Here is a 16,866-nt window from a genome sequence, read left to right on the forward strand (position 1 = left end):
ACAGGAACATCCAGATCTGGAAGCAACAGGCAGAGAGCACACTATGGATAACAACCTTTGAACCCTCAAACCCCACCCCCAGTGATGCACCTCCTTCAACAAGACCATAGCTCCTAATGCTTCCCAAGCAGTTCCACCAACAGGGACCTCGCATTCCATCGTATACACCTCTGGCGGCCATTCTCATTCAAACTACAATAGTGAAATACCTTGACCTTTCGGTTGGATGGAATCTCTTATCTGGGGATGATTTTGTAATATCAATGCATTACCTGTTTGCAAACTATTGGCTCACTGGGTTGTACATATTTCCCACATGTTGACAAATTTCACGTTTTTCTCAGATATCTCACTGCTGTTATCAATGTCAATTTCCTCACAAAATTATTTTAGTTTTGAGAGCCTAACAACTTCACAAACAGTAAAAAGTTTTCTAAGATATGTTCTGCTTGAAAATGAATTCTATTAGTGCTAGCAGGTAATTGTCATATTCATTTGACGTACGTAAATGGTTTATTATGTAAGTGTTTAGAAAAATCCACCCTACAAATACAGACACTACCCTCAGTTGCTGCAAGCTTTACGATACCCCACCTTAGCTCTGGAAAGTGGCTGCACTACCATCCCCCAGGCAGCTTCCATTGAATCCACGGATAAAAGATACACAGTTGTTACTTTTCAACTCATCTTCTTGGTACAATTGCTGACTGCTACTATCGCCCTCCTGGGAAAGCTTTCCCTTAACAATATTCTTGTCTCCGCTCCTCTTACATGCCCTAAACTTTAGTTGCCATGACATTTCTAGTCCCTGCTAAACATCCCTGTCCACCTGCCTGTAGGAGCAGCCTGTGTCTCTTCTCTCTCCTAAGCATGACAAACTCCGCCTCCTTCCTCTCATCTCTCTTTTTCCTCCAGGGACCTGCAATTGGCCCTTGACTTTTTTACTGACAGATCAAGAACCAATTGGAGAACAGTTCCTTAGCATCAGCACCACCCCAACACTCACTTTTCTATTTTAAATTTTGAGATTATAATATAATTATATTTCTCTCTTCCTTTCCTTTCTGATCTCCAAATATCCCTCCATGCTCTTCTTCAAATTTATGGCCTTTTTTCCCCAATTACTGTTATTACATACATACATACATACATACATACATACATACATACATAATGTTTATATGTTTTCAGAGCCTTTGGGCACTGGACAAACAATTGGTTGCTCTCTCAGGTCTATTAAAAATGATAGTGTGTGATGAAAACTTTTTCCTCACGCTTGGCATGAATTGGTACCAGAGCTTTTTCCTGGTAACCACTATATTTTGATGCAAAACTGAAGGCTTTTGTGGATATTTACAATTTCATCTCAAAGAACAAAATTCCATGCATTCAAAGGTTGAGATCTAATAGATATTTTGAAAAGATTTATTGTATTAAAATGTATGTGTATGTGTGTGCAGATGACCTTAGAGGACAGAAGAGAGTATTAGGTTCCCAAAAGGTCGTGTGCCTCAGGATATAGGCTGAGGACCAAACTGATCTTGTGCAGAGTGAAAGTGCTCTGAACTGCTGGGCCACCTCTCCAGATCCTTAGTAGATTTTTAAAAACTGCTTAATCAAGGAACTTCAGAAGTAGACATCAGTTTTTAGAAGTTTTTTATTTATATTTATATATACTCTACTGGTGCTAGAGATTAAATCTGGACTCTCAAGCATGTGTGGTCAGCATTTTACCATTGAGATATATCCAGAGAGCCCTTACTTATGTTTTATTGAGAAAAAGAGGAATGGAGAAGGCAGTGACCACTAAGAGACTTCGTTTAATCCACCTTACTTTATGCTAAGGATTAACTATGAGAGTGACTGATATCAAGGTAGGGAATCCTGACAAGTCTTGAAAATAATTATGACAGTACTTGAGATTTCCAATATCTCAATAACAAACAAACAAACAAAGAAGACTTCCTCTTGTAGTAGTTCAGACCAAGAGTGAGCCCAAATTTGGACTCTCTAGTTCTCTCCCTGTACATCTGTGTTTAGTTTGTGGTTACTGGCCTGTCTGGTATCTGTTGTGGTGTCTGACCCGTCCCTGTTTCCTGTCTTTGTTACTTGTCCCTAACAAAGGGCTTTGGTCGATAGTTATTAAACATCACATAAGGCATGGTGTAGGGAAGGAGTGAGGGATACGTTTTCACAGATCTTTAACAGAATGTTACAAGGGAGGAAGTGACATCACTGACCTCCAACTGCACCCAGACTTTACCACTCTATCCCACGTTGCATCCCACCTTTATGGGATTTGTTTTTTAAGGTTGCTTTCCACATGTCAGCTACTTTCAGCTACTTTTTTTGCCACCACACACAGGTATTATTTTGGGTCAAAGGCAAGGTAAAGTGCATGGTTTAAGATTAAATTGGTGCATTTATTGGAGGTTGTAAAAGTTGATTGAATGAGAAATCCAAGGCATAATGAAGGGTGATTACGTTGTCCTTTTAAGACAGGATAAGCATAAACAGCCTGAGTCACTAGAGTATAGCATGTTACATACACAGTTTTAAATGGTCTCGGGTCATATAAGACATAGATAGCAAACATACAGTCACTTCAAAGGTAAGAAATATTTTCAGATGGAGACTGCTACGACAGGGGGATTTAATAAGGGATTCTTGGGGCCTGGTAGGAATACGTAAATCACACTTGGACAGCAGTTGCCGTGACTATCAGTGTTTCGCACAGACTGCTTTAATTCAGGAATATTACAAGAGTTTGATATGGCATTCTGGCTTTGTTGGTTCGTTTTGCTTTTCTGAGACAGGGATTCTCTGTGTTGCCCTGGCACTTCTGACTGGTTCTATAGATGGGGCTGGTCTCAAACTCACAGATATCTACCTGCCTCTGCCTCTGCCTCTTGAGTGCTGGGACTAAAGCTGTGTGCCACCGTGGCCTGCTGATGCTATCTTCCTTTCCTTGTTGCTGTTCTCCCTGAGCTATGCATCTGCTGCTCTCACTACTCACGATGTGCAGAGTTCAGACTGTGCCTTTTATGGCACCATGATTTTAATTGAGGCAGGTATTGGAAGAAAGTTGAACATGACTCATGGAAGTTATACAGGAATAACAGGGGTGGGGGGGATAATGTAAATTCTTTTGTGAATTCCCACCATATTCACCTCCAAACACTGTCCTATTCTCTTATAAAAACAAAAGAAGAAAGGACTAGTTTCATTGTTTTACAGATTGTGGGTTGATTTTTATGTCTTTGCCTGTCAAACAATAATATTTTCACACAAAGTGACTCTGTATTTGGGTTTTCTCTTCGATAATGATTGTAAATAAGACAGATTAGCAAGTGTTGGGTCTGAGTTAACTTTTCAGTCTGCCTTCCCACCATGTTTTATTTGCCATATAGTTTGAGCTGAAATTCCTCTGGATTCCCAAGCTTTAATCCTATCTGGCTTCTAAATCCCCTCAGAGTTATTTGAAGCAAAGCATGCCCACTGACTTCAAAGCATGTTTCGCACTTAGATTTGCTCAGTTGGGTGTAACAAGAGTAGAGAAATTGGCCCTCTTTCCACTCAGAAAAGTGTGTTATAGCAAAATCCAAAAACAATGTGCTAAGAACAAGCACAGAAACCCATTTCTTTGTTGTTTTGAAAAGGACTTACTTTCTTTTAGAGTGTTTTTTATTTGCAGATCTGTTTTTTAAGGGGGGGATTCAATTTGTGTTAATGGGAATTTGAGTCACATCCCTGCTATTACTCTTCTTAAGATCATACAGCAGACTTCAGCGTACTACAAGTGTTTAGTTTACAAAGATGAAGAAAGCCTATCTTTTAAATCATGTCTTTGAAAGATAAACTTTTACTATACCAGCCCTCTTAAAAACAAATGCCCTTTGGCATTATTCTTGACTTTGCTGGAATCAGGAAATGATGGCCTTCCCTCAGAATAGTCCTTCCACTGTATTGCAGCAATTTTTAGTGACTTAAAAGTCCCTTCAATGCGACTCATCTCCTGCCTTTCTTATGGGCAAACCACTCCAGCAGACCTGGCATCTTTGTTGTTCCTCCAACAGCTCTCAGAATGATGATGCTCATGCTCTCTCTCTCTCTCTCTCTCTCTCTCTCTCTCTCTCTCTCTCTCTCTCTCTCTCCCTTCCTTCCTTTCTCCCTCTGCCCCCTCTCTAATGGGCAGGGAACTTAGGGTCTCACCCATACTAACTTAAAGCTATCCACTACTGAAATGTATAGCCAGCCATATTCAGGTCATTTCAGGTCATTTTTAAAGTTTTTTGGGTAGTGTCCTTCATTCATACCAACCCCCACCCCAACCCCAGCCCAGTATATCCTTGAACTTTTCATTCTCCTGCTTCAACCTTTTGTGTAGCTGGGATTATAGGCCAGTACTGCCAGTCAGCTGTGTAGTTTTTAATATGAGCATGGACACTTTAAGTTTTGCTTTGTAATTTCTGCCTTTGTTTCTCAGAGGTTCTTAGTAAGGCAGTGTCAACCTGGAAAGGCTTAGACCAGAATAATGCCTTAGGGAACTGTGAGAAAGGCTTCAGGGGAAAGGTAGCAAGCCCTTTAACTCAGATTCATTCTGTTTCCTGGATTGTTCTTGGATGTGATTTTGTGCCTCCTGTGACAAACATTTACATTCAATTCATAAGACATGTTTATGCCTTTTTAAAAAAAGATTTATTTATTTAATGTATATGAATGCGCTGTCACTCTCTTCAGACACACAAAAAGAGGGCATCAGATTCCATTATAGATCATTGTGACCACCATATGGTTGTTGGGGATTGAACTCAGGACCTCTGGAAGATCAGCCAGTGCTCTGAACAGCTGAGCCATCTCTCCAGTCCAAGACACAGTTATTCTTGTTGGACATCATAGTTACAGAACCTGATCTGGTCAGTGGACCCTGAATCTGGATATGGCCTTCTGCCTTGTTTTAGAGCTTTTTCAGATTTAATCTACAGTGTGTGCCAGACAGTTTCGTTTAAATTGGTTTATCCTGAGAAAGTTCTGGGAAAGGCCTTCCCTGTTAATATTTAGCATATGCTTACTAGGATTTATTTACATCTTTTTCTCAACACAAATGACCTTCATTGGATCATGGCTCGTTTTGTTATTCATTGTAAGAGTACACTGAAACTGAAGTAAGGCTGTTTACAATATTAGACTGTGTTCAGGTCCCAGGTCCAGCAGATGAGATCTGCATAGGTAGACACAAGTTGATGCCTTCCTACCCTTAACTTTCTTGGCTGTGCTCTTATACCACTTCAGCCCTAGAAACTCTAGCTAGATGATCACTGTGGTGGTTTGAATATGCTTGGCCCAGAGATTAACACTATTAGGAGGTGTGGCCTATTGGAGGAAGTGTGTCACTGTGATGGTGAGTGGGCTTTGAGACAGCGTCCTCCTAACTGCCTGGAAGTCAGTTTTCTCCTGTTTGCCTTAGGAACCAGACGTAGAACTCTCAGCTCTTCAGTGCCATGCCTACCTGCATGCTGCCATGCTCCCGCCTTGATGAAAATGGACTGAAACTCTGAACCTGTAAGCCAGCACCAATTAAATGTTGTGCCTTATAAGACTTGCCTTGGTCATGGTGTCTCTTCACAGCAGTGAAACCCTAAGACAGCCACCTTTGCATTCTCTTTTGAGTACCTCTGTCTGAGTGATCACTCTCTGCCTTCACCTTCTGTCCTCAACCAGTTTCAGAGGAAGGGATATCTCATTTTCCCCCAGTGGAGTAGACTTAACTGAATTCTCTCTAGCCATCTTGGCTAAGTGTTGGGAAGGTTAGATGTTGGTATTCTGTCTAAGCTCCACCCCCACAGCTACCTGGGAACAGCCAGGTATGCTCCGCCCCACAGTTGCCTGGCAACAGCCAGCTGTGCCTGACTGTAAAGGACTGCTTGCCCCTTCCCCTCCCTTTTACTCCTCTCTTGCTCTGGTTCTTCTGCTTCCCTGCTCTTCCCCTCTTCCCTGTCCCTTCTCTCTACCTCCCCCCTTTCCCTCCACGTGCTCATAGCCAGCCTTTCCTCTCCTCTCCTCTTCTTCTCTCATTAAACCTCTCCACGTGGAACCATGTTGTCTTGGTGTGTTATGTCTGGGCATGGGCCGATATTTAAACAACAGTAGGCATACACTTAAGTGTGCTGTAGAATCTAGGAGCATTAATTTATGATTTGCTTGTGTGACCATAGTTCTTATAAAGACCATTAGAAAAAAGAATTTTAATAGGTGACCTACTTAATTATAGGCATATAACTATTCCTATCTATCTCTACTACCTACCTTAAGAATAGTGCTTGGGATACTAGTTTTTATCTAATAAAATCTGGATAGCTGGAGACATTGGAGATGGTTATTTTTGAGTCATATTTAATCTCCCTAAATGGCTTACAAGCTTTTAAAAGATTCTCTATAGTCCCACAGTATATTTGACTCTTCTTTCATCTATATGTAGCAAAACTATGATTATAATAATCACCATATTTAAAACTATAGGGTGAGAGGCGAGTAAGGATTCCGTCTACCACAACAGCATAACAGATTTAAAGCAAGCAGTGACTTATTTTCTACCTTCAGGATGTCTGAAGAAGAGAAGCAGTAGTGTTTTCTCTATGTAAATTGTTTGAAAATTACAACTGAAGGCATTTTAGATTTCACTCTATAGTCCATTCAGAATTAACTTCACCGTTTCTTTAATGTACAGCAGTGTTTTCCAGATTTGCTTCTAAAAAGGTATAGAAAGTAGCAGAGAGTGGCAATACAGGGCTGAAAGAAGTTAGCCCCAGGGGCCCAGGAAGCAATGTAAAACTAATTGAGACCTCGGCAATGGCATTAATTTCTGATAGAATTGAAATATTTTCAAGTATGCATCCCTCAGATACAAAGTTCCAAAGAACTTAAGAATAATTCAGACATGCACAGTTAGCTCTGGGGTACCATGTCTAGTTATTACAACATACACTGTATGTATTCTTAATATTTTATTGCTAATAAAGTTGGACATGTGCATTTAAGTTTTATCCCAAAGGAAAACACACTGTATCTCTTATGTAACTGGATTTTTTTAATCTTTAAAATATATCTTGGGAATCTTTCTACATGTGCATAGTCATGAATATCCCCCAACCTGCAGTTATCTGAGAGGAAGGAACCTCAACTAAAAAAATGAGCCCATACCATGGGGTTATAGGCAGTCCTGTAAGGTGTTGGTTTAAATTAGTGATTGATGAGGAAGGCCCAGCCCATTGTGGGTGGAGCCATCCCTGGGCTGGTGGTCTTGGGTTCTATAAGAAAGCAGGCTGAGCAAGCCATGGAGAGCAAGCCAGTAAGTAACACCCCTCCATGGCTTCTGCATCAGCTCCTGTATCTGGGTTCCTGCCTTGTTTCAGTTCCTGTCCTGACTTCCTTCCATGACAACAGCAAACCATTTCCTCTCCAACTTGTTTTTTGGTCATGGTATTTTGTCAGAGCAATGGATACCTTAACTAAGACAGGTGACCTGTTGTCCTTCTGTCTTTTTCCTCCCAGACAGAGGTTTCTACTGAACTTTGAAGCTAGGCTGGTGGCCAGCAAGCTTCAGTGGTCCTCCTGAATTCACTCTCCTGGGCCCCCAACACTGAGTTACAGGCACACATGCAACCTGTCTGGAGTTTTATTTGGGTTCTCTGCTCTAAATACATGTCCTGATACACAGGATTTTGTGCTTTTTTAAAAATAAAACAACTAAATCTGCAATGACTGGAATACATTTCTTGTACATATTCCTTTTTGTAGACAAATTTATTAATAAATAAAGAAAGAGAAACCTAATCTTTTGATCAAACATTACATTGTTTTAAGGAACGCAAAGGATCCAGTTAGCTATTGATGAACACTCTGATTCAGTTGTTATCTGTAAGTGAATTTAAGGTACATACTCAGCAAAGTTGTGTTCTAGTTAACTTTATTTTTAATTTTAATGAATTTTAGCAAAGGGTGTCTCACAGTTGTATCAATTAATTCTATACAACACTGCATTTACTTTGTCTAAACCTAAATGTTAGCTACAAAAACACCAATTCCTAGAGACATGTACTTTCAACTGCAACATTTTAATGGACAGCATATCAGATGAGATCTGGAAAAGCTACTCCTTTTGCCCTTCAGATTGCTGAGAACACCCTCGTTTCCGAAGACAAATACTTGTTCTTATTGGCCAGCATTTTTGGAACACAGCCAACATTTGTAGCTAACGGCTTCTTTTGTGATAGTTTAATAATAAAATATGCACATATCGTGGCCTCATTGTAAACAAATAAAATACACGATTTTAGTAAGATATAAATAATCATTCAAAAGCTTTGCAGATATCATGTAGAATGTTTCTTTAAAGCAAACAGGTAGCAGCCCTGAAGAAATGCTTGGAATTCATTCTATTCCCCAGAGTCTCCCAAGGAGTCCATGGCCTATTGACATTAAAATAAGAAAAGTAACCCACTTGCAAAAAGAAAGTTGCATCCCATTAACATTCATGAGAACTGAAGAGGTGAAGCCCTACACGTCAAGGACGGAATATATCCTTTGTCTCCCGATGAGAAAATGTCTCCGTGATAAATGGTTACGGCCAGCGGTGTCATAGGGGCAAGAGTGCACAGAACAGCTTGGGCAAACTTTTTTCCCAGTTGTCTTTGCCTGGAGTTTACAGCATTGTCCAGCACAGTGCCTAGCCTTTCACACAGGCACCTATTGCAATGTAAGTAAAAACCCCAGTCCTGGTAGACGTACTTTCCAGAACGAACCGACCAAGGAACCAACAAAACAAACAAACAAACAAAACCCATTGGAAAAGGTTTGGAACAGCGTTCCAGTAAAGTGCGGAACATCCGGAGTTCAAGCAGTGTTGACTTAAATGGGTAAGCATTTAGTCAAGTGTAGTGTCCCTAGTCAACACAAATCACCAGGCGCACTGTTAAAATGCCATACATCATTTGCATAAATACCCTACCCCTTCAGCAAATTTCTAATATAAATTAAGTCGGAAGACATGAGGTATTTATTTCACTGACATCAGATAGTGCAACACTAACTACCAAAGACGTCCTGTTGATTTTCAAATCCAACTAGGTTACAAGTCGTTGGTAACCTTGTTGCCTTTGGTGTGCAGCTCTAGGACAAACCCTTCCCTGGCTTGGCTTTAAGTGACTCACTCTGCTCACGTAAGGACCCAAGGTCTGCCTTCATGCTGCTCTAGGGCTCACAGTTTGATTTCCTAAAGCACAGACGTAAACCCAGTGCTTTTGCTTTCCTCTGCCCCACCAAGATGAAAATTACAGACACGGGGCATGAAGAAATGCACAGCGGCCCTCCATTGGCTCCTCCCCATGCATGTCCTCCGCTCCGTACGTTTCTTAGCCCCCTTGCACAATCAGCAGCGGTCCAACTCGGCTCGGCTGCCCCGGAGGGGGCGGGGCTAGAGGCAGGGCTGACTAAAGGTCCCGCCCCCGTCGCATCGGTGCGCCTGCGTGCTGGCGTGGGCCTGCGGTTGGCCGCCAGATTCTGGGTTCCCCGCCCCCGCTCGCGCCCTCGCACCTCCGCCTACTCTACGCGATGACGCACCGCAGGTTTGCGGACGTGGCGGCGGCTGTCGGTGCGGAAGGCGGGGACGGCGGCGACAGCGGCGAAGGCGGCGACAGTGGCAGAAGCGGACCCAGACATCCGAGGACCGGGAGTCGGTCATGAACTTCCCCGGGGCCGCGGCTGTGGTGGCGTACATAACCGTGTCGCCGCGCCCCTGCTAGAAGACAGGTGACAGTGGCTGGGGGGCGGGGCGGGGCACGACGTCGAACGGGGGTCACCGTGGGGCGCCGTCCCTGGTTCGGGGAGGACTCTAACCTCCCGGTTCTGGGCAGCTCTTTCCGGGCCACTCTGTCCCCGTAGCATCTGCTCCGAAGCGTCCCCATCTGATGCTGCAACTTATAAAACAGAGATGTAATTTTTGCGGGGGACGTCCGGAGGAAAAGGAAAAATGAAAATAAAAATAAAAGCGAGTGGAGTAGAACAAGGAGGAAGTTTCGTTGATGCTTTGGTTTAAAATTGACCCTGGTGAATTGGATCGGGGTAATTCTGTCCTAAGTGCTGAACTGGCTTGTGCCCTGTGAGTCTTCTGTTAACTCCCTGCCTAAGGTCAAGACCAAATACCCAGCAGCAATTACTATGTAGCACCTAAGGGTTTAGGGAGTTACTTTCCGGTCTCGACCGGGTGGATGAAAACACACTCACTGTATCCATTGATGAGCACTTTCAGGACATTTGTCAGCGGTGCTGTATGCAACATGTTCTAGTTTTCTGAAGCCATAGATCCCAGAGAGAATTCAGGGAGGAAAAGAGAATTGAGGCTGGTGACTGGTATATTGTGTACTCTAATCTGTGGTAGTTTGTACATGTCATTACCTGCCTGGGCCAAAGTGTAGCTTGGCACTTGGATTACAGATGAACACAGCCAATTCTTAGTGAGTCAAACATGAGTGTCCAGATTGTTTATTCTGCTTTTCTTTCGTTTTAGAGGAATAGAATGAGATGCAGGAAAATGTCTGGATTCCTAGTTAAGACTCTGGCGACGAAAAGACTGGTATATAAATAGTGTTTCCAATAGCTTCTAGGTATTCTTGAGTAAATTTCAGATACCTGTACTAAGAATGCAAGGGAGAGCGCTTTAGAGGGACAGCATACGTAAGGCAACATAACCCCCTATATGCATTGCTTTCTATGGAATCCTTTCTGCTCATGGACGGCTTGTGAGGATCCGAAACGGATACTTGCAGAGGTTGTACGTGTATTTATGCAGCTTGCTACTGCTTCCACAAGACTGACAGATACCCTCTCCATTGAAGATGTGGGGTTCTTTGTTTTGCTGTTTTGTTTTGTTTTTAGAAAAGACCTAGGTAACAAAGTGGAAACAGGTATGTAGGAAACAGGTATGACTAAACGGATACTGAGATGTGAAATGTGGGCTTTCTTTAGCTTGGGTCTGTTAAATTAGGAGTGGGTTTTGGCAGTAAGTAATGTAGCACCCGTGGGAGCAGCTGAAACAAGCGACTAGTGCATAGCTACTAGTAAATCAGCTAAGTGGAGATTGTTACCTTTTAAAGCAGTATAGTTCTGCCGTAAAGCAAGGTCAGAAACTGGATTTTAAGGCTTGGAGTTAATGAAATGAAATAGTTTTGAAACTTAGGTATGTTTTCACATAGAGACTCTCATCTTTGTCGTCTGAGTTTTGGGGTTGTGATTGTTTCCTGCCAACCTCCCATTGGTTGTTTTCTTATTTTGTTTCTAGTTGTTTTCCGTTTATCCTTCTAGACGTCATTTTGCACTCAAGGGTCCATGGCATAACTTTTCAATAGTTTCTTCCTCCCCGGGGCACTGCTTTCTTTCCCTTGTTGCTGGAAGATTTTATCTTCAATGAGATAACACACTTGTGTGTTTAATATTTGTTTTTGCTGTCTTAGAGGGATCCATTGTAATTGCCCTAGTTTGCTTTCTGTTGCTGTGATGAAAACCATAACTAAAAGCAACTCTTTTAAGGACAACATTTAATTGGGGCTGGCTTACAGGTTCAAAGGTTCAGTCCATTATCATCAAGGAGGAGCTGAGAGTTCTGTATCTTTGTCTGAAAGCTGCTAGCAGAAGACTGGCTTCCAGGCAGCTAGGAAGAGGGTCTTAAAGCCCATACCACGGTCACACACCCACTCCAACAAGGCCACACCTTCTAATACTGCCACTCCCTGGGCGGAGCATATGCAAACCATCATACTGGGTTTCTTTGGCTTATACATCCCCATTCATCCTTGAGGGAAGCCAAGGCAGGCACTCAGAGAAGATGGCTGAAGGATGCTGCTTACTGGCTGGCTTTCTGTAGCTTGCTCAGGCTGCTTTTTTATACAACCCAGGACCATCAGCCTTCAGGTGACATCTCCACACACAGTGGCTTGGGCTCTTCCATATCTGTCATTGATCAAGAAAATGCCTCTACCCCATCCCCCACCCTGCCCAGATTTGTCCACAGGCTAGTCTGATGGAGGCATCCTCACCCAACAGATTTCAGGGGACGCTCCCTGCTCTATAGAAACATAACGCTTCCATTGCAAAACAAAGAGGTGGGGCATTTCTCTACTGTCATTTCTCAGCATTTAAATATCAAACCAGTGTATTTTTTATAGTATTATATAACAGTGTTTTATTTAAAAATATTAAGGGGCTGGAAAATGAGTTAGCGTACAAAGGTTCTTGCTGCCAGCACTGGTGAACTGAAGTCCATCTTCAGAACCCACATGGCTAAGGGGGAGAATAGAGCATCTGGAGTTGTTCTCTGACATCTGTTCTACTGTAACAGTGGACACTGTAAGCAAAGGTTTAAAGATATCTGACGTGGGTTTCATAAGAAATGGTTAAATACATTTGGCTTGAGATTTTGGACAGTTTCTGAAATGGTCAAACCCATAGGACATCGTGTGCTAGCACCGAAGTGAAACTGCTTGCTTAGCACTGGAGTCATTCGTGGTAACTCTGAAAGTGCGGCTGGTTCTCTGCATGCTGCGGACAACCAAATGCCCAGCCAAGGTTCTGTCTTCCTACAGCATTCTTACGTCATGAATTTGGAGGCCAGAGGACAGCATGGAGATACAGGGATGAACTAAGGCTTGGCAGCAAGCACTATTAACCACTGAGCGGTTCCGTGTGCAAGGCTGATCGAGTTGGAGATAGAGAAAGAAACAAGCACACTGTCTCAGTGTTCAGATTTACTTTTGTCTTTAGTAAATGGTAAAATTATGTGCCAAGTAATGTGTTTAAAATGAAGTTCTTCCTGATTTATCCTCTGTAAACGTTGGCATTGTACACCTGCCGTATATACCAGTAACCTGGGGTTGTACAAGTGTCCAGATGAACAGGAGTCCCATTGGAGAGTGCCAGCCCTGCATTAGCTGACCTCTTCCCATGCTGCTGTCCCCACTGTCTGCTGCACTTCAACAACTGCAGAACCCGAACCTAAATTTGTATAGAACTAAAGCAATATCGGGAAAAGTAGTGTCTAGTATGCGAGATGCATGTAAATCATGGAAATGGATCAGCCGCATTTCAAGGTTCTCTCTTTTCTTTCCCCAGATATAACATCATGGCAGGAAGGAATCAGAACCGGACTGCTTCCCTCGCAGGAATTCAGGCCAGTGGCCATGTGCACACCTTTGGGAATTGTACAGACAATGACATGTTGGAAGAAGATGCTGAAGTCTACGAACTTCGGTCCAGGGGAAAGGAGAAGGTTCGGAGAAGCACATCGAGAGACAGACTTGATGACATCGTTATATTAACGAAAGATATACAGGAAGGAGATACTCTGAACGCAGTAGCCCTTCAGTACTGTTGTACGGTAGGTTTTCATTTAATTTATTTTGATTAAAACAGCCCAGAATAACCGATTTGTTCATCAGACCAACCAGAATGGAAGTGACCTCTGTGTCCTCTTACCTCTCCCTTTCTGTGCTTTGCTAGTTTTTCATTTTGCACAGAGCTCTCCTATGCCTGCGGTGACCTTTGTCACATTTTAAGGGAGTGCTTGAATTACTCTCAGTTCAGCCTGTCACTTGGGTGTTTGTACGTTCTTTTTGTGCTTGTATATGTCTCAATCTATACAGAGACATATTTAGAGGTTGATAAAGAATTGATGTAGTTCTTAATACTGTTATACAGTGTGTACATTCTGCAATTGCGTTTTTCATATTGTGGATACCCCTAGATAGCCAAGGCTGGAAGAGGGCATCGGTTCCCCTGCAGCTAGACTTACAAGCTCTGTAAGCTGCCTGGTCAGGTGCTTGGGACCAAACCCCTGCCCTGTGAAAGAGCAGCACGTGCTTTAACCCGAGCCCCTGCAACCCTCTTTTATTTTTACCATATAGTGTGAAATTCTGTATCATTCTTTTCCTGTTTAATATTTCCATCTATAAGAGTTTTCATAATGTAAAATATTTTCTACTTGAAACTGGTGACCTGTTTATACTACTGTTCAGTAAGAACACACATTTTCATACGTTTGCTATATAAATGTCTATATGTATATATGTTTAAATAAGATTAAAAAAAACAACTTCCTATGGCCATGCTATTCTATGTAATATTTTTTCAGGTTAAACTATGGTAGTTATTTATAGTATGTTAAAATAGACTATAACTTTAGCTTTAAAGGTTAATTGTGTCCTCTATCGGCGTGTTTTTGATGAGGTAAAGCGATGAGTGCTAGGTTTTCATTCCTCAGCTTCCTTCTGTATGGCGGCGTCATCATCCCGGGCCCACTAAGAACTGAAACAGGAATGCTGACACTGATGAGCTTAGGAGGAGGAGGTGCGGGGGAGGGGGTTGGTCGCTTGTAAATGTGTCTTCCATTCTCCTCATGTTGTCTGTGAGGCTCACTGCCTCTGTCTGTTAACCTCGGCCACTCCTGGAAGCTTCTAGCCTCCCTACAATCTAATCTAGGCCTAGAAAGTTTTCAGCCTCTGAGACTTGCTGCTGACTAAACTCACCCTTGTTCTTTCTGAACCCCGGCTGGCTGGCTCCACCTCCCCTACAGCTGCCTTACCTACCCTGTCTGGCCTTTCTCTCTGCCTCTGAATTGCTCTGCTCGGCCTGAAATTAACTAGCAGTCTTTTCTAATCTCTGGCTCCTCCTCTCGCTTGTCCCATCTTTCCCTGTGTCTAGCCTGTTCCCCTCAGTCTGTCTCTCTAACTCTCCCAGTAAACGTGTTTCTGTTTTTCTTTGTACATCGTACAAACATGTGAATATTAACTACTCTTACTACTATCTAGGCGATAATACAGAGTTGTTGGTGATTGATTCCTAACACTAGATGAATTGAGTGTTTACAATTCTCATATAGGAAACTTACTTCTGTGTGTGGTAACTAACAGCACTGATGGTAAGAATATAATTGAACTGTTTCTCTCCAAAGTAAGGAAATGAATGAAGGTCTAGTTTTAGACTTCCCTTCAATGTTGCATTTTTCTTTTTTGCAGGTAGCAGATATCAAAAGAGTTAACAATCTCATCAGTGATCAAGACTTTTTTGCGCTTAGGTCTATCAAAATACCAGTTAAAAGGTTTAGTTCTTTGACTGAAACTCTTCATCCTCTGAAAGGAAGACAAGTTTTGCATCCTCCACCTGTTCCGTATTTCCAAGAGCAAGACACTGTGCCAGCTAACGACTCTCCTTCTTCCAGCGAGTCAGCCGGCAGTTTCCTGAAAGAGGTGGATCGCGACATAGAGCAAATAGTCAAGTGTACAGACACCAAGAAGGAGAACCTGAATGAAGTAGTGTCCGCCTTAACAGCACAACAGGTCCGATTTGAGCCTGATAACAAAAGCGTTCACCGAAAGGATCCATATTACGGCGCAGACTGGGGGATGGGTTGGTGGACAGCTGTCGTGATAATGTTGATAGTGGGCATAATAACCCCAGTGTTTTATTTGCTGTATTATGAGATTTTAGCTAAAGTGGATGTTAGCCACCATTCCACAGTGGACTCTTCGCACTTACATCCAGGACTCACACCTCCATCACACCACAGAGAGATGGGAAATGCAATTGGTCCAACAAAAGGAATACCTGTTGGCCAACAGGATGACCACAGACTCTATAGGCAAGACCCTCAGGCACGCGACTGATGCTCCACACAAAATGTAACGGTGAGGGGTTGGGGATTTAGCTCAGTGGTAGAGCACTTCGGTCCCCAGCTCCGAAGAAAAAGAAAAAAGAAAAAAAAATGTAGCGGTGAGCTGCGATCAGTGTTATTGGTCATGTGTGCATATGGAATACGGTGACTCACATATTGACAACTGCTTCAAAATCAGAATCCAGGAACATCGAAGTGGTTTGTTTTTACCTTTCTAAAAACTCCTGAGCTTTTTACAAATGGATTGTCTATAACACCTGTATTTGCTATTGAGACTTCTCAGTCCATCTGCTGTATCAGTTCTTAAAGCAGAAGTTAATTTAATGTATGTCTGGGAATTCTGACTTACAAGATGCTGTCATTTTTCTTATTCAAGATTAGCTATGTTTAAATTTTATCTTTTAAAAGATTATTTTTTAATTTAAGGTTGTTCATGTCAAGGATTCCAAATGCTTACAACTGAAGAAAAATTGATACCATAGCTACTACCAAAATACTAAGTGTAAAAGTTTTAATTATAAAATTATTCCTAATACCAAGTACGAAACACTCAAATTTGAAACTTTAAAAACATGTCCAGTATATGCACTATGAAAGCAAGTGTAGAAACAGATATGGAAACATAGTTTGTAATTTGTGTAATAGAGGCTAAGAAATAGATGAAGTATTTTAAGATCCCAAAATAATTTCTTTGGGTTGGAAACTTCCCATATGATCACAAGGACACTGAAATAGGTCAAGACCTATTCCTTAAAAAAGGAATCCTTTATGACTAGCTCTTCAACCTCACTTCCACTTCTTATTTTTAAAAAGACTTATGTTTGATATTTGAAGACACTTTTGTAGTTCTTTGATGAAGTATTATACAGAAAAACATTCAGCAAATTCCTCTTTACATACTATGACTGATTATTGCTGTTCTAAATAGTAAATAACATGCCTTACTTAACACTTAATGCCTTACAATGCTACTTTATATAAGTTCATGTATACTTCACAAAGTTAAAACACTGTGTCAGATTTTACTGAATAGGCCATCATTTCACAGGCTATGTAAATTTGTCTGTCTTCACTTTTAAGCATAAGTTAATGGAGTAAAAACAGATTTGTACAACCTGCCTCTGAAGTCTTGCAGAAGGAAATGATTC

At 42.0% G+C, this 16,866-nt stretch overlaps 1 protein-coding gene across 1 annotated transcript; it reads left to right on the plus strand.

The window, feature by feature from the left end:
- Nucleotides 1-9,635: 9,635 nt before the first annotated feature.
- On the plus strand, nt 9,636-15,792 carry Lysmd3 (LysM domain containing 3). The gene is made up of 3 exons (NM_001009698.1): nt 9,636-9,807; nt 13,162-13,426; nt 15,063-15,792. Exons 2-3 carry the CDS (start codon nt 13,172-13,174, stop codon nt 15,708-15,710), a joined length of 903 nt encoding a protein of 300 aa, NP_001009698.1. The 5' UTR covers nt 9,636-9,807; nt 13,162-13,171; the 3' UTR covers nt 15,711-15,792.
- Nucleotides 15,793-16,866: the final 1,074 nt, after the last annotated feature.

Source organism: Rattus norvegicus, chromosome 2, assembly GCF_021556685.1.
Source record: "Rattus norvegicus strain SHRSP/BbbUtx chromosome 2, alternate assembly SHRSP_T2T, whole genome shotgun sequence".
NCBI lineage: Eukaryota > Metazoa > Chordata > Mammalia > Rodentia > Muridae > Rattus > Rattus norvegicus.

Coding starts and splice junctions, on each gene's coding strand:
- Lysmd3 (NM_001009698.1), top strand. CDS start 13,172: ATGGCAGGAAGGAATCAGAACCGGACTGCTTCCCTCGCAGGAATTCAG. Junction 13,427..15,062: donor CCCTTCAGTACTGTTGTACG/GTAGGTTTTCAT, acceptor TCTTTTTTGCAG/GTAGCAGATATCAAAAGAGT.